This window comes from Sphaerodactylus townsendi, linkage group LG02 (genome assembly GCF_021028975.2).
Source record: "Sphaerodactylus townsendi isolate TG3544 linkage group LG02, MPM_Stown_v2.3, whole genome shotgun sequence".
NCBI classification, from domain to species: domain Eukaryota; kingdom Metazoa; phylum Chordata; class Lepidosauria; order Squamata; family Sphaerodactylidae; genus Sphaerodactylus; species Sphaerodactylus townsendi.
The window spans coordinates 175,308,032-175,326,311 of record NC_059426.1 but is presented as its reverse complement, the minus strand read 5'-3'; the positions used below and the strand labels follow the sequence as shown (position 1 = coordinate 175,326,311).

The 18,280-nt window shown below is 48.1% G+C and overlaps 1 protein-coding gene across 2 annotated transcripts in view; it reads right to left on the bottom strand.

Moving 5' to 3' along the window:
* Window positions 1–18,280, bottom strand: part of GCH1 (GTP cyclohydrolase 1) — a 51,261-nt gene that overhangs the window by 16,141 nt on the left and 16,840 nt on the right. For both annotated transcript variants that reach the window (XM_048486867.1, XM_048486869.1), the window contains 2 exons: window positions 9,595–9,704; window positions 3,562–3,617 (listed from right to left, as the gene is read on the bottom strand). In XM_048486867.1, the coding sequence (XP_048342824.1) occupies window positions 3,562–3,617; window positions 9,595–9,704 (166 nt within the window). The remainder of the gene's footprint in view (window positions 1–3,561; window positions 3,618–9,594; window positions 9,705–18,280) is intronic.

The following is an 18,280-nucleotide window of genomic DNA, read 5'->3' as shown; positions in this document are numbered from 1 at the left end:
ACTCTCTATAGCACAGCGGTAAAAGGACACCAGAAGTTTTCCATCTAGTTGTTGCTTCCTTAAAAGTCTCAGAAAGTACAGTCTTTGAGGATAGGGGGGAGGGGGAAAAGGGGAAAAATGTATTGTTTGAAAACAAATGAAGAAAAGCATTAATATAAAATGTAATATTCAAATGATACAATAAAAATTATTTTAAAAAAATGAATGAATGAATGAATGAATGAATGAATGAATGAATGAATGAATGAATGAATGAATGAATGAATGAATGAATAGCACTAAACTCTTCAAGGCACCTTGCCATTTATGACCCATGGGATGACATCACATCACAACACTTACTAAGCAGAGTATGTTTATTGGACGGTTTCCCATCGCCCTCTCCAGCCATCTACACTTTACCCAAACTGGCAACCAACTCTTTGGCCTTTCCTTTTCAAAGAAGGTGAATTCAGCCATTGATAATTCCGACTCCCCTTTCTCATGACTTTCTTAGAGGCAGGGCAACGGGAAGCCAGAGGCAACAGAGATTTATAGACCAGCATTCTGATTACTGTCATTTTCAGACCCTTTCCTAATAGTTTGCTGCAACCGTCACCCTGTATAGCATTAGAGACTTCCTGCCATCCGTATCAGAATGGCAGGTTTTAAAACCATCTCTGTATAATTGCTGCAAAATGTCGGCTTTCCGGAAACAGGTCCAGAACCCCAGTTTACAACAACGCTTTTCCCCTTTGGGCCCCGTGGCAATTGAGAGACAGGGCGACGTTTCTGAAGTGAATCATAATTGCTTCAAATTTCCGTCTGAGATTTACAACCAGAGCTCGGTCCCGACAAGCGAGAGACATTAAAGAGTCAGATTTAATTGAGCTGCTCACTATAACAGGAGGGTGATGTTAAGAAAGGCAGGGTGAGTGGAGAGACCACAGGAATCCAAGCTGTGAATGGAAAATTATGACTTCAGAAACGGAGGGAGGCGATTCTCAAGCAGTTGTCCAAGAAAACCGTTCTAGCAATTTAGAAGATGACAACTCATCTTCCCTCTTAGCCTCAGAACAAACACGCACCTGCAAATGTGCAAAAAGATTGTACAAACACACGCTGGCTAATTCTACCTTCATAGCATCCTGTCACTACTTAAGACCACAGGAGGTGGCGATGGCCACTAACCTGGATAGCTTTAAAAGGGGCTTGGACAGATTTATGGAGGAGAAGTCGATTTATGGCTACCAATCTTGATCCTCCTTGATCTGAGGTTGCAAATGCCTTAACAGACCAGGTGCTCAGGAGCAGCAGCAGCAGCAGAAGGCCATTGCTTTCACATCCTGCATGTGAGCTTCCAAAGCATAGGTGTCAAACTCGCGGCCCTCCAGATGTTATGGACTACAGTTCCCATCATCCCCTGCCAGCATGATGCTGGCAGGGGATGGTGGGAACTGTAGTCCAGAACATCTGGAGGGCTGCGAGTTTGACACCTGTGTTCCAAAGGTATCTGGTGGACCACTGCAAGTAGCAGAGTGCTGGACTAGATGGACTCTGGTCTGATCCAGCAGGCTCTTTCTGATGTTCTTAAGAAGAGGAGTTTGGATTTATATCCTCCCATTCTCCCATTTGTAAGGAGACTCAAAGGGGCTTACAATCTCCTTTCCCTTCCCACCCACCCCCAACAAACACCCTGTGAGGTGGGTGGGGCTGAGAGAGTTCTGAGAGAACTGTGACTAGCCCAAGGTCACCCAGCTGGCATGTGCTGGAGTGCACAAGCTAATCTGGTTCACCAGATAAGCCTCCACAGCTCAAGTGGCAGAGCGGGGAATCAAACCCGGTTCTCCAGATTAGAGTGCACCTGCTCTTAACCACCACACCACGCTGAACTCTCTTAAGAACACGAAGTTCTTAAGTTCCTGCTCAGACTGGAAGCTGCTGTTCAAAGTCTTGGGCCGAGGTCTTCCACATCACCTGTGACCTGATCTTTTACACTGGAAATGCTGGGATAGAACTGGCGACCTTCAACATGCAAAGCAGGGTCTAGTACTTAGTCACAGTCTCCAAATAATGCTAGAAGAGCATGTGAGGCTGCCTTCTATTGAATCCCCCCCTCCTCGGTTCATCAGAAACTCAGACTGGCAGTGGCTCTTCAAGGTGTTCAGTGGAACTAGTTGGCCATTGTGTGAGACAGGATCCTGGACTAAATGGACCACCAGTCTGATCCATCAGGGCTCTTCTGATGTTCTTATGAAAGCTTCAGCCTCTATGCCCTGTGGTTGTCCCTCCAGAGGAACTAGTTGCCCACTGTGTGCCCACAAACAGGCACTATTTTTTTTTATAGCACCAGTAATTATTTTTAAAAGCGATTGTGCACGGCTGATAATGCCCCGCTGGGACGGAACTAGCCAGGAAGTTGCAAAAAACAAAACAAAACAGGAAATATCAATTAGAACAGAAATCACACTTCGATTCCAAAACAATAACTCTGTTCCTGGAGAGAAGAAAACTAGGAAAGGAGGGCAGAACTAGACAGTGTTGCATAGGCACTGACGTCTTCATTGACTTGGGTGGTCGCAGCCCATGATAAGAACATAAGAACAAGCCAGCTGGATTAGACCTGAGTCCATCTAGTCCAGCTCTCTGCTACTCGCAGTGGCCCACCAGGTGCCTTTCGGAGCTCACATGCAGGAGGTGAAAGCAATGGCCTTCTGCGGCTGCTGCTCCCAAGCACCTGGTCTGCTAAGGCATTTGCAATCTCAGATCAAAGAGGATCAAGATTGGTAGCCATAAATCAACTTCTCCTCCATAAATCTGTCCAAGCCCTTTTTAAAGCTATCCAGGTGAGTGGCCATCACCACCTCCTGTGGCAGCATATTCCAAACACCAATCACACGTTGTGTGAAGAAGTGTTTCCTTTTATTAGTCCTAATTCTTCCCCCCAGCATTTTCAATGAATGCCCCCTGGTTCCAGTATTGTGAGAGAGAGAGAAAAATTTATCTCTGTCAACATTTTCTACCCCATGCATCATTTTATAGACTTCAATCATATCCCCCCTCAGACGTCCCAAACGCGGCAGCTTCTCCTCATAGGGAAGGTGCTCCAGTCCCTCAATCATCCTCGTTGCCCTTCTCTGCCCTTTTTCTATCTCTTCGATATCCTTTTTGAGATGCGGGGACCAGAACTGGACACAGGACTCCAAGTGCGGTCGCACCACGGCTTTCTATAAGGGCATGACAATCCTTGCAGTTTTATTCTCAATTCCTTTCCTAATGATCCCCAGCATAGAGTTTGCCTTTTTCACAGCTGCCATGCATTGAGTTGACATTCCCAAGGACATTCCCATGGAAATGATTAACATTTACCTAGATGTAGTTGGCTCAGTGGTGTGGAAGGCACAGGCCGCCAATTGCTTTATCACTAGCAGGACCATCAGGAAAGGCGAGACAGCTGGACAGGTGACCCGGGCAACCTGCTGGGATCCAGCCAAGGGGGTCAGACCATTCAAGCCCAACCTGCTTAGCCGCCTAGGATTAATGCTACTAATCGGCATTACTTTAATTACCTGTGGCTCTTACCTTGCCAGTTTGCTGAGGCCAAGGACTTGCTTATTCGGCAGGTAACCTATGTGAACCTAGAGCGGGAAGAGAAAGAGGCGAGTGAGAAAGAGGTCAGTCTTCATTCCCCAGATGCAGCTGCTTTAAACTGAAGAAGAAGCAGCAGCAGCAGCAGAAGAAGAAGAGGAGGAGGAGGAGGAGGAGGAGTTTGGATTTATATCCCCCCGTTCTCTCCGGCAGGAGACTCAAAGGGGCTGACAATCTCCTTGCCCTTCCCCCCTCACAACAAACACCCTGTGAGGTGGGTGGGGCTGAGAGAGCTCCGAAAAACTGTGACTAGCCCAAGGTCACCCAGCTGGTAAGTGTGGGAGTGCACAGGCTAATCTGAATTCCCCTGATAAACCTCCACAACTCAAGTGGCAGAGCTGGGAATCAAACCCGGTTCCTCCAGATTAGAATGCGCCTGCTCTTAGCCACTACGCAGCACTGTTTACTCAGACGAGCAACCACATCTGGCTGAGATCCTTCCCAGCTTCAGCTGCCTGGTCCATTTAGTTGGAGATATCAGGGATCGAACCTAATACCTGCTGCGTGCTAAGCAGGGGCTCTTCCACAGAGGCTCAGCCCCATTTCCTGTAACCAGTGGTGCTCCTGAAGAAAACGGCACCTGGGGCAAGTACTGAAATTGCCCCCCACCCCCCAGATTTGTGCCTGCCTGCCTCACAATTGCACCTCTGCCTGTCCAAAGCGTGAAACAGGTGGGGGGGGCGTGGAGGAGGTGGTAAAAACAGCCTCGGCCTTCCCCTCCTCCTCCCACCACCGGGCTGGAGCGGCAGGAAGTTGCCGAGAAAGTCGAGCAGTCAGAGAGGACGCCGTTGGGCTGCCACCCCGATTCCGCCATCAGGGCTTCAGGTTGTTGTATATGAGACCCGTTGCCTGAAAATCAGCTGTAATCCCAGGAAATCTCTAGCCACATCTGGTGGTTGGTGACTCTTACTTCCAACATTCAAGATTTACAAAGTTAGCATAAAGCCATGGTGGCGAACCTTTGGCACTCCAGATGTTATGGACTACAATTCCCATCAGCCCCTTCCAGCATGGCCAATTGGCCATGCTGGCAGGGGCTGATGGGAATTGTAGTCCATAATAGTCCATAACATCTGGAGTGCCAAAGGTTCACCACCACTGGCATAAAGGCTAAGACTGAAGTCAGTGGTGGGATCCAAAAATCTTAGTAACAGGTTCCCATGGTGGTGGGATTCAAGCTGTAGTGTAGTGCCAATGGGGCTGGGCGGGGCACGATGGGGGCGGGGGCGGGCATTCCGGGGGCGGGGCATTCCTGGGTGGGGCTGTGGCAAGGACGCAGCCGCTGCGCCGGTCCTTGGGCGGGAAACGAATGCATGCAGGCGCAGGCTGCCACGCACGCCGGTGCACCTCCTGCTAGACCGCTTCAAGTTCTGCGCGCTACTGCTGAGAGGAGGGGCGTAACTAAGGCCAAAATCACGTGGCAAAATCACCCATTAGTAACCCCCTTCTCGGCACACACAAATAATTAGTAACCGACTCTCGGGAACCTGTGAGAACCTGTTGGATCCCACCTCTGACTGAAGTTAAGGGTAGCTAAACAGGAGGGTTGAAATGGCCAAAGCGGAAATACTTATCTACGCCTACAGCAGAAGATCAGCCGGCGAAGCTGTTAAGAATCGGTGGAGATGGCAAAACTTACTCCTTCGATTAGAGAAAAGAATCTATCCAAATGCACCGACCATTTTTCCACCCCGCCAACCTCACAGGGAGAAGGAAGAGGGGAAAACAATGTAGGCCAATCTGAGATTCTTGGTAGCACAGCCGGATAAGTGTGGATTAACACTAAAAGAATTTTAATCAGGTTTTTTTCTTAAATTACAGCTGCTGCTGGATGATTTGAAAACTACGCACACTACCGATTGCTGCTTCCGCATTCAGCTTTTCTATTGCTGTCCGACAGCATCTTAAAGATCAGCAAAATTTTGCAGGGTATAATCTTTCCTGAGACAAAAGCTCAGCTATTTGGCCTCCAAGGGGCCGTTGGGCTTGAGTTTTGTTCCATTAAAACAGAGGAGCACCAAATCATTCAATATTGCCAAGTAAATCATTTGGTAAAAATCACTAAGCACACAGGCAGGAAAGCAATCGATATTTCCAACGAACTGGGAGATTTACAGCCGCCTCTCCAAAGGCCGGCTTAAGGTTTGCAAATCAACACGAACTTCGTCACCTCAAAGGAAGAAAAAAACCCAACTCTGGGCAACCAGGCAAGGAACAGAGCTCCAGAGACAGAAACCGGAACAGGCAGGTGTGGCTTGGTTGGCTAAAAGAAAGCTGGTCCCATTTAACCCGCTGGAAACGTTACCATAAAACAGTGAAGGCGAACCTTTTCGAGACCAAGTGCCCAAATTGCAACCCAAAACCCACATATTTATCGCAAAGTGCCAACATGGCAATTTAACCTGAATAAAGAAGAAGAAGAAGAAGAAGAAGAAGAAGAAGAAGAAGAAGAAGAAGAAGAAGAAGAAGAAGAAGAAGAAGAAGAAGAAGAAGAAGAAGAAGAAGAAGAAGAAGAAGAAGAAGAAGAAGAAGAAGAAGAAGAAGAAGAAGAAAGAAGAAGAAGAAGAAGAAGAAGAAGAAGAAGAAGAAGAAGAAGAAGAAGAAGAAGAAGAAGAAGAAGAAGAAGAAGAAGAAGGAAGAAGAAGAAGAAGAAGAAGAAGAAGAAGAAGAAGAAGAAGAAGAAGAAGAAGAAGAAGAAGAAGAAGAAGAAGAAGAAGAAGAAGAGGAGTTTGGATTTATATCCCCCCTTTCTCTCCTGCAGGAGACTCAAAGGGACTGACAATCTCCTTGCCCTTCCCCCCTCACAACAAACACCCTGTGAGGTAGGTGGGGTTGAGAGAGCTCCGAGAAGCTGTGACTAGCCCAAGGTCACCCAGCTGGCGTGTGTGGGAGTTCACAGGCTAATCTGAATTCCCCAGATAAGCCTCCACAGCTCAAGCGGCAGAGCGGGGAATCAAACAGGGTTCCTCCAGATTAGATTCACGAGCTCTTAACCTCCTACGCATTAGATTTTATTAAACTCCACAAAGGAATAGGGAGGGCAAGGAGAAATACGGCGGGAAGGGGAAAAAGCAAACTTATACGCAAACATTTAGATGGTCTTAATAATACAGCTCAGGTGGCATTCAGCTGTTTGATAAGATTTCAGTTTGTTTACAGATTTCTGAATTCTTTGAAATAGGCTTGGCTTCCTGTTGGTTATACGGTTTGGACTCAGACTCGCACCGTGAGGTTCACGGGTAAACCCCGGTGCGTGAAATTCTAGAAGGGACGCTGCAAATACGCCAATGGTCTTTTCAGATGGCTCACGTGACCTGTTCGAGAGCAGAGCTTACGTCCAGGGCGATCCAGTTTAATGCTCTCAAAGCATGCTGCCGGCACTGCTGCAGAAGGGCTTTGAAAGGAAATGTCAGAACCGATTATGAGGAGGCCCAGACGATGCCGGCGGCAAGTGGGGAGGGGGCGGGGATACAGAGGCAGAAAGCTTTGCGGGAAAAGGTCTCCGGAAATTGCGTTTGGAAGAGCCGCTAGCTAGCTAACATCAGAGTCTCCGTCTGCGCAAGTTCCCCCCTCAAGTCTTTGAGGTTCCCCGAAAATGTTTAAAACAGGAATTTGGACTTGGGAAGGCAAAGTGCAGCAAGCAAGCTGCCAGTTATTATTTTGATATAATGGTCATAGAATCATGGAAGAGACCCCCAAGGGCTATCCAGTCCAACCCCCTGCAATGCAGGAACACACAATCAAAGCACCCATGACAGATGGCCATCCAGCCTCTCCTTAAAAACCTCCAAAGAAAGAGACTCCATCACTTTCCAAGGTAGTACATTCCTTTGTCCAACAGCCCTGGCAGTCAGGAAGTTCTTCCGGATGTTTAGGTGGAATCTCTTTTGCTTCACCTTGAACCGCATTACTCCTGGTCCTAGTCTCTGGAGCAGCAGAAAACAAGCTTGCTCCCTTCAAGAAGCAGCAGTGGCGTAGGAGGTTAAGAGCTCGTGTATCTAATCTGGAGGAACCAGGTTTGATTCCCAGCTCTGCCGCCTGAGCTGTGGAGGCTGATCTGGGGAATTCAGATTAGCCTGTGCACTCCCACACACGCCAGCTGGGTGACCTTGGGCTAGTCACAGCTTGTCGGAGCTCTCTCAGCCCCACCTACCTCACAGGGTGTTTGTTGTGAGGGGGGAAGGGCAAGGAGATTGTCAGCCCCTTTGAGTTTCCTGCAGGAGAGAAAGGGGGGATAGAAATCCAAACTCTTCTTCTTCTCACCAACATGACATCCCTTCAAATATCTAAACGTGGCTATCATGTCACCTCTTGACCTTCACTTCTCCAGACTAAACATCCCCAGCTCCCTAAGGCTGATTCCGCATGGGCCAAATAGGGCGGTGTGAAAACGGTGTGAAAACAGTATAAACCCTTTCACACCATTTAAAACCCTTTTACACCATTTTCACACTGCTGTTTTTGGGCCATGCGGAATCAGCCCAAGTCTCTCCTCGTAGGGCATGGATTCCAGACCTCTGACCATTTCGGTTGCCCTCCTCTGGGCCCGTTCCAGCTTGGTCCATCCAAGTCAGCATTGCCTACTCAGACTGGCAGCCACTCTCCAGGGCCCGAGTTTGAGGCCTTCCACGTCCCCTATCGCCTGGTCCTTTGTAACTGGAGATGCTGGGAATTGAACCTGGTAGTTTTGGATCTTCCTCTGAGAGGCGGCCACGTTTTTTCTCTGCCTGTTTGCAAGCTCTCCCTAATCACCTGCAGTTGCCATCCAGAGAAAAATTTATCACACGAATTTTCTCCCTGCTGCCCCTTGTCTCAGCCTGGCTTACCACCACCACCCCCACCTCCCAAATCCTCAAATCATTTATCCACTTAATTTATTTGTTGCTGGTGCAGCAGGTACTAGGACAGTGATGGCGAACCTATGGCACGGGTGCCAGAGGTGGCACCCAGAGCCCTTTCTGTGGGCACGCGCAAACAGAGTCACCCCCCCACACACACACATCTTGGCTGGCCTGGGCCGCTGGACTCGATTATTAGCATTAAACCTAAGACCTAGTTTTGGGGAAGCAGTGTGGGTAACCCTGTTAAGCGCTGTTAAACCCCACTGATTTTCATGCGAAGAGCTAAAGCGCGACCCTTTACCTGGGAGTACGCTCGGTTGCTGACAATGTGGCTAGCTTCTAAGTAAACCCTCCTAGGGTCGTGATTCACCTGTTCGAAGAATTGCACGGTTGCTTCAAAGCAAAGCCACCGACTACCACCAAGTTTACTCCTGAGTAACGCGCTCCTTGGAGCCAACCGTTTTGTCTAAACCAGGGGTAGGGAACATGCGGCTTGAGAGCCGCGATGCGCGGCTCTTCTACGTTCCTTGTACTTTCGCATGGTTCCATCGGCAGGCCGGTCAGCCGCCCGACCCCATCCTTGCCTGCCCTGCAGGCAGCAGGGCAGGCGCACCAACTGCCCACGGCCGGCTGGGCCACGCTGCGGGCTTCCCCTCTCACCCACCCCATTTGAGCGGGGCGGGCGCTTTCCCAGCGGCCGGCAAGGCCAAGCTGCTGGCTCCATCCTTGCCCGCCCTGCAGGCAGCAAGGCAGACGCATCCATGCGCTTCTCAGAATGAGCGGAGTAAAAGGTAAAAAAAACCCCAATATATACAGTGTTATCTTTATTTTAAATGTCAAAAATTATTTGCGGCTCCAAGTGTTTTCTTTTCTTGTGGAAAACGGGTCCAAATGGCTCTTTGAGTGTTAAAGGTTCCCTACCCCTGGTCTAAACTAAAACCTCAGTATTCAGGTTAAATTGCCGTGTGGGCACTTTGCGATAAATAAGTGGGTTTTGGGTTGCAGTTTGGGCACTCGGCCTCAAAAAGGTTCACCATCACTGTACTAGGACTGACTACAGCAAAACTAAGATCTAAGTCCCCCGGCTGGTTCATTGCAGTTTACATCGGTTCGGAGGGGAAATTACCTTTCCAACGAACGGAACCAAGTGATGCTCGCACAGCGAAAACATGTCTATGTCCTTCACGATCACCATTTCGTCGTGGTCTTCGTCAAAGATGGCATCGTTCAGCACATCTGCAATTAAACCAGTGAGATTAGTGGAAATAAGAACATAGGAAAAGCCATACTGGATCAAGCCGAGGTTCGTAAACGCCATTTTGGCCCAAAACTTTTAAAACATTTTGAGGCAGGAAATAAAACATTTCCTCCACGGAGCTCCGCGTTGCTTTTACCCCAAAATGTTTTATTCGCAGCCTCAAAATGTTTTAAATGAACGTCCTTGGAAAACTATCATTGGGTTGAAATGGTTTGAAAACATCTTCAGTTGCCTGTGCGATGTTTTAAAGACGTTTTCCCCCATGCCTCTGTGCCGTCCCTGGATTTTCTCCCCGGTGCCATTTTCTGAGCTCACTCCGTTCCCCCTCGCCTGTTTATTTTGATCATTCTTGGGTGTGTTTTTTTAACGAGGGGGGGGAGGTTAATTCTTTGAAGCATCGAGTACATGAGCTGTGAGAATCACAGCGCAAAGCTCCGAAGCGCTGAAGCACCGATTCGATTCATAGCTACCCTGTTTCCCTGAATATAAGACATCCCCGGAAAATAAGACGTAGTAGAGGTTTTGCTGAAGCGCGAAATATAAGGCATCCCCCGAAAGTAAGAGGTAGCAAAGTTTTTGTTTGGAAGCATGCCCGACGAACAGAACACAGAAAAATAAGACATCCCCTGAAAATAAGACATAGCGCATCTTTGGGAGCAAAAATTAATATAAGACACTGTCTTGCAATTTGGGCACAATTTGGACACTGTCTTATATTCGGGGAAACACGGTAAAAATTAATATAAGACACTGTCTTATATTCGGGGAAACACGGTAAAACAAAAGGGGGGGGGAAGAGACCTAATAGCAACCAGGAATCGTTTCAAGAGGGTGAGAGTGGACTAACACCGTAGTAAACGATGGGACTGAAAACATTTTACCAATGTTTTACAAATGTTTTAGGTGATTTTGTGCAGAAAGTCCAGCAGACTATTTACACCAGTGGTGGGGAACCTTTGGCACTCCAGATGTTATGGACTACAATTCTCATCAGCCCCTGCCAGTTGGCCACGCTGGCAGGGGCTGATGGGAATTGTAGTCCATAACATCTGGAGTGCCAAAGGTTCGCCACCACGGATTTACACAGTGGCCAACCAGGTGCTTCTAGGAAGCCCACAAGCAATATGACTGTAGACAATACTGACCTCGGTTGGATTCATAGAATCATAGAGTTGGAAGAGACCTCAAGGGCCATCAAGTCCAACCAGGAACACACAATCAAAGCCAGAGGTGGGATCCAGCAGGTTCTCACAGGTTCCCGAGAGTAGGTTACTAATTATTTGTGTGTGCCGAGAGGGGGTTACTAATGGGTGATTTTGCCACGTGATTTTTGCCTTAGTTACGCCCCTCCTCTCAGCAGTAGCGCGCAGAACTTGAAGCAGTCTAGCAGAAGGTGCACCGGCGTGCGTGGCAGCCTGTGCCTGCATTCATTCATTTCCTGCCCAAGGACCAGCTCAGCGGCTGCATCCTTGCCAGAGCCCCGCCCAGAAATGCTCCGCCCCCGGAATGCCCGGCCACACCCCCGTCGTGCCCCGCCCAGCCCCATTGGCGCTACACCACAGTTTGAATCCCACCACCATGGGAACCTGTTACTAAAAATTTTGGATCCCACCACTGATCAAAGCCCTCCTGACAGATGGCCATCCAGCCTCTCTTTAAAAACCTCCAAAGAAGGAGACTCCACCACACTCTGAGGCAGTGAATTCCACTGTCGAACGGATGTTTTCCCTGAGGTGGAATATCTTCTCCTTCAATCCATTACTCCCGGTCCTAGTCTCTGGAGCAGCAGAAAACAAGCTTGCTCCCTCACCGACATGACACCATAACTTTACTTTTAACTTTAGATTTTTATCCCACCCTTTCCCATCCAAGCTGTGCTCACGGCAGCCAACCATACAATAACAACCGTGTAATGCAATCCATCAAAATCAAATCAAATCCCTTCTATTATAATTAAAACACAACCTTGAAACATTACAGTTCGACCAAAAACGAACATCATAAGAGATTCTTCATTTTTATAATTTTTATTGTATCATTTGAATATTCCATTTTATATTAATGCTTTTCTTCATTCGTTTTCAAACAATACATTTTTCCCCTTTTTCCCCTCCCCCCTATATTTTTTTCATAGTTTTATCAAACCAACAGCAGTAAGTTCATTCTTTGTAATCTTTTCTCCTCATTGACTCCAGCTTCTTTCATCCAGTCCGCACATATGGTCCAGATCTTCAAGATTTCGCTCTGTTTATCTTGCCACAGTTTAGTCTTTGTTATTATTTCAAAAATGTCCAGTGTCGCTTGTTCCCAGATGTATTCCAACCATTTCTGGATTGTCCATTTTTTCTTTTCTTTCCAGCCTAAAGCTATCGTTGCATCTGCTGCTTTGATCATTATTTTATACATATAGCTATATTTTTTATCTACCCTCCTATCCTCCATTATACCCATGAACATTAAATCATTATTTACCCCAATATTAATCTTCACCAGATCATAAGAGATTCTTTAGAAATTTCCTAGCATTTCAGGCAAAGCAAGAAGATAACCTTACGGCAGTGGTGGCGAGCCTTTGGCACTCCAGATGTTATGGACTACAATTGGCCATGCTGGCAGGGGCTGATGGGAATTGTAGTCCATAACATCTGGAGTGCCAAAGGTTCGCCACCACGGCCTTACGGGGACCCTCTTCTAAAAAACGATTCACCTCAAACTCCCTACCCCTAGCGCTTAAAACTTTTTCCACTGCTCATCGATAGGAAAAAGTAGGAGAGGGGAAAGAGCTGGGAAAGTTGAAGAAGGACAAGGAATATAAAAGGGTAAAAGTAAAAAAGAAGAAAAAGAAAAGGAGAGGAAGGAGGGGAAAGGATAGAGAGAAAGGGAATCATAGGGTTGGAAGAGACCCTAAGGGGCCATCCAGTCCAGCCCCCTGCCATGCAGGAACACACAGTCAAAGCACTCCTGACAGGTGGCCATCCCGCCTCCTTTTAAAAACTTCCTGTGATGGGCTCCAAAAAGTTGCAGACCTCAGCTTACTGGATGCCCCATCCTGCCAATCCCAGCATATTACACTGAATAATCTGCCCTCAGACTCTGTGAGAAAGATACTATAAGGGCTTTATTCATACCAACGAGTAAAATAGGTTCGACCCAGTTCCCTGAGAAGGGTACTGACCTAGGTCGAAGCCATTGTTGTTCCCCACTGCAACCAGCTTGATCCCAGCTCGGAGGGCAGAACCATCCTGTGCCTCTTCGCCGCTCCGTTCCGATTGGCTACTGTTCTACGGCCATGTTCCGTCTATCCCCACACACGTTATTAAAAAAACTGCCACAGGAATGGAGGGATGAAGGTGGCGTTTTTTGATTGGCCAGCTGTACGCATGCCCGAAACACTCAGCTGTGATTGGCTGAATGGGGGACTCCTGGCACCAGAGATTCCGCACTTTACTGGAATTGAGCTGAGTTCGAGCGTGGTTCCCTGAAAAAGTAGTAGTTCCCAACTGGAGTCGGAAATTTGACCGTTACGCGGGGCGAAGCTGGTACAAAACCACGTCGATCCCAGTGGTTGTGCGGAGCAATTAGGTTGAACGCAGCTTGAACTTAGGTTGATAACTCAAGTGCGGAATCGACCTTAATAACATAAATCGGATATGTGTCTTCTGAAGAAGAAAAGTTGCTTTTTATACCCTGGTTTCTCTTCTATTTTGCAGGAATCTCAAAGCAGCTCACAATCACCTAACCCTCCCCACAACAGACGGCTTGTGAGGTTGTTGAGTCTGAGAGAGTTCAGAGAAAACCGCGCCTGGGTCAAGGTCACCAGCAAGTCTGATGTAGAGAAGGGGGGGAATTGAACCCAGTTCTCCAGATCAGAGTCTGGTGCTCATGTGGTGGAACGGGGAATTAAACCTGGTTCTCCAAATTTGAGTCTGCCCCTCATGTGGAGGAGTGGAGAATCAAACTTGGTTCTCCAGACTATAGTCCACCAGCAGCAGTGGCGTAGGAGGTTAAGAGCTCGTGTATCTAATCTGGAGGAACTGGGTTTGATTCCCAGCTCTGCCGCCTGAGCTGTGGGGGCTTATCTGGGGAATTCAGATTAGCCAGCTGGGTGACCTTGGGCTAGTCACAGCTTCTCGGAGCTCTCTCAGCCCCATCTACCTCACAGGGTGTTTGTTGTGAGGGGGGGAAGGGCAAGGAGATTGTAAGCCCCTTTGAGTCTCCTACAGGAGAGAAAGGGGGGATATAAATCCAAACTACTACTACTACTACTACTACTACTACTACTCTTCTTCTTCTTCTTCTTCACCATTATACCAGTGGTTCTCAACCTTCCTAATGCCGCGACCCTTTAATACAGTCCCTCATGTCATGGTGACCCCCAACCCTAACATGTATCCATTTTACAGATGGAGAACACTGAGGCAGAGAGTCTTAGGCGACCCCTGTGAAAGGGTCGCTCGACCCCCAAAGGGGTCCCGACCCCCAGGTTGAGAACCGCCGCATTATACCATACCGGCTCTTGACACATATAATACTGCAGACTCCAAACACTATAAATAAAGTAAATAAATGACAGCAAGAATGTACAAAGCGGTACAAAAGCTCGCAATGCAACAGTTGTTTTGTCGCGAAGCTGCCACAAAAGTCTTCTTCTGGGTTTTGTTTCTCTCCCTGGTTTCCTGCCCCCTACCCCCACCCCCGGCCAGGCATCAAGACGACAAGGCAGTGAGCTATGAAGACGTCATTTTTTCTCATTTCCTGGATACCTGAAAAACTGCAATCTAAATAAGAACAAAGGGCTCGGAGGGGAGGGGGGCCGTCGAGTCCCCCCTTCGTGAACAGCTTCCTTCTGATCTCCCAGTGACTAAGAACCCAACATAAAAATTCAATGGTGGAGCCAGGCCTCGCTTCTTTTATGGCTTCCTCTGACACACACACAGACGCCTCCCTCGCAAACACCGGGCGCGCCGGCTTATGAACTGCCATTTGCGGCTGATAGCGGATCGCTATCGCAGGGAGTTTTAATTTCCTGTGCTCCGCAAGACGGACACCGTAACCCTGGCGACCGTCCGACGGAGACGCAATGTCAACGGTGTTGTTCCATCACCAGGAAAGGTCTTTGGGAGACCGTTGCGGGACCGAGAGGGGGGGGGGAAGAGAGGCCCCTTCCGCACATGCAGAACAACGCACTTTCGGTCCACTTTGCCGCTGGATTTTACTGTGCAAAAGCGCAAAATCCACTTGCAAACAGTTGTGAAAGTGGACTGAAAGTGCATTATTCTGCATCTGCGGAAGAGGCCGGAAGATGGGGAGAGAGACTCAGAATTGCAGCTGTAACCAAGCTCAACAGTTCCAGAAGCGACGACTTCATTGAGCAAACAAAGGAGCAAAGGCCCCAGCAGATATCTCCTGGACCTCTTCTGGTATAGATCTTGCCCACATCGGAGGAAGTCAGATCAGAGATGTGGTAGTGAGGATAAGAACATAAGAACAAGCCAGCTGGATCAGACCAGAGTCCATCTAGTCCAGCACTCTGCTACTTGCAATGGCCCACCAGGTGCCTTTGGGAGCTCACATGCAGGATGTGAAAGCAAGGGCCTTCTGCTGCTGCTGCTCCTGAGCACCTGGTCTGCTAAGGCATTTAAGAACATAAGAGCTAGCCTGCTGGATCAGACCAGAGTCCATCTAGTCCAGCACTCTGCTACTCGCAGTGGCCCAACAGGTGCCTTTGGGAGCTCACGTGCAGGATGTGAAAGCAGTGGCCTTCTGCTGCTGCTGCTCCTGAGCAGCTGGTCTGCTAAGGCATTTGCAATCTGAGATCAAGGAGGATCAAGATTGGTAGCCAGAGATCGACTTCTCCTCCATAAATCTGTCCAAGCCCCTTTTAAAGCTATCCAGGTTAGTGGCCATCACCACCTCCCCTGTGCAGCTAGATTCCAAATAACACCAATCACATCGCTATGAAGAAGTGTTTCCTTTTATTCGTCCCAATTCCCCCCCCCCCCAGCATTTTCAATGCATGCCCCCTGGTTCTAGTATTGTGAGAAAGAGAGAAAAATGACTCTCTGTCAACATTTTCTACCCCCTGCATAATTTTATAGACTTCAGTCCTATCCCCCCTCAGCCGTCTCCTCTCCAAACTAAAGAGTCCCAAACGCTGCAGCCTCTCCTCATAAGGAAGGTGCTCCAATCCTTCAATCATCCTCGTTGCCCTTCTCTGTACTTTTTCTATCTCTTCGATAGATCCTCTGCTGAGGATCCTCTGCAGATGCCAGCCACAGATGCAGGCGAAACGTCAGGAGAAAATGCTACCGGAACACGGCCATGCAGCCCGGAAACCACATAACACTCCGGTGATTCCGGCCATGAAAGCCTTCGACAATACAGAGATGTGGTAAATGCTCAAAAAGATACACAGCACAAGAAATTGTCTGACAAGCTAGCGGTTTGGGCCAGTTGCGGTATTTATTATGGGGAGATCCCAGAATGCCCCAGCCACATCTACTATGTAAAGCTGCTTAGTTTCCTCCCAAGACACAAAAAGCAAGCTAAAGTCACCTGAATGTTTTATCATACCCGCCACCCCAGCGTTTTATCCTTGACCACCCTGCTGCGAGGCAGGCGAGGCCAAGAAAGAATAGTCAGTCTAAAGATCACCCAGCAAGCTTTACTGGCAAAGGGGACATTCGAACGCAGGTCTTCACTTCACAGCTCATTGGCCAGTAAGATGCTCAAAAGATGAGGGCCAACATACCCTGTTTCCCCGAATATAAGGCATTCCCTGAAAATAAGAGGTAGTAGAGGTTTTGCTGAAGTGCGAAATATAAGGCATCCCCCAAAAGTAAGAGGTAGCAAAGTTTTTGTTTGGAAGCATGCCCGACGAACAGAACACAGAAAAATAAGACATCCCCCGAAAATAAGACATAGCGCATCTTTGGGAGCAAAAATTAACATAAGACACTGTCTTATTTTTGGGGAAACATGGCAGCAGCTGCCCTTTGCAGGCGATGCTCTCTCACTACAGACTGCTTTTCCCGTTCCTCTGATACAGCGGCCAAGAAAGCCAATTTGGTACCTCCCATTTAGTGCCTCCCATTCAAGTTACCAGAACTTAAAAGCACCAAATTTAGGTTGAGTCACACATTATTTCCTCATCTTCTAGGGACAAAATAAGTTTCGCCCCATAAATAACATCCCGTGGGACTTTCCTACTCGGCCTGCATCATAGCTCCTGGCCTTTATATGACGAAGCCTCCGGAAAACGAAGGCGGGGGGGGGGGGGCAGTCACGATCGACGGAAATAACGGCACGCAAAAGCAAAAAGCCCAACAGAGAAAGAAAGGAAGAGGGAAACGACAAGACGAGGACCAACGATTGGAGATGTTTGCGTCAGAAGTCAGAGGGCCTGTTGCTATAGAGACTATTTACATGACTTTAATGTCATCCCGATAAACCTGGCAACTCCAATCAGCCTGAACAGACCAGAGGTGGGATCCAGCAGGTTCTCACCGGTTCCCGAGAGTGGGTTACTAATTATTTGTGTGTGCCGAGAGGGGGTTACTCATTGGGTCCGCTTTTCTGCCTCCACGCCCTCGCCTCCCCGAGAGGCATCCTGCCTTTGAACGTGAAGGTTCTATATAGCAATTGCGACTAATAATGTAACTCCCAGGCGAAACTGGGTGAATCCCTTTCAGGTACTGCAGTTCATTGATTCTCAGCCTTTCGTACCTTTTATCTCACCAGTCTCTATCAAGGAACCTGTGTGTTTCACCATTGCTGTGTTCAGATTTGTGAGTTGGGGCATTTTCTATAATGTGATGATGATTTAGAAATGACCTGGTGCAAAAAAAAATGTTGGGGGTCGTGGTGGGGTGGCTGCCCATGGGGGGGGGGGGGCATCCAACTCAGGTTTTGCCCAGGGCTCAGGTTTGCCTAGGTACGCCTCTGCCCCCTTTGCTGAGGGAGGGGGGGGCTGGCGAGGGAACCTGTTACTAACATTTTTGGATCCCACCACTGGAACAAACTATCCGAACAGCAGAGTGGGTAGCTGAGCAAGGGACTCATAGGGTTGCCAATTTCCAGGTGGGATCCAGAGATCTCCCAGAATTACCATAGATCTCCGGACTACAGAGCTCAGTGCCCCTGAGAAAACGGCTGCTCTGGAGGGTGAATCTATGGTATTAAGCCATACCGGGGTCCTCCAGCCTCTCCAGACCCCACCCTCCCCAGGCTATACCCCCGAATCTACAGGAATTTCCCAACCCCAAGATCAAAATAATGTTGAGATCACTAACAAAAACAGAAGAAAAGGAATCAAAATAACAGGAAAAAAACAGAATGTGATACAATCAGAAAAACAATGAAATATTTGGGAATTTATCCAATAGGAGAGAACAATAGACTTTTCAAGTATAACTGTCAAAAGTTTGGACAAGTATCAAAGAAGGTTTGCAAAGATGGGAAAAGTTGAGAATTTGGTGGCTAGGAAGAATTTCTACAATTAAAATGAATGTATCCCCAAAGCTAACTTTCTTATTCCAGATGTCACCAATTTAAG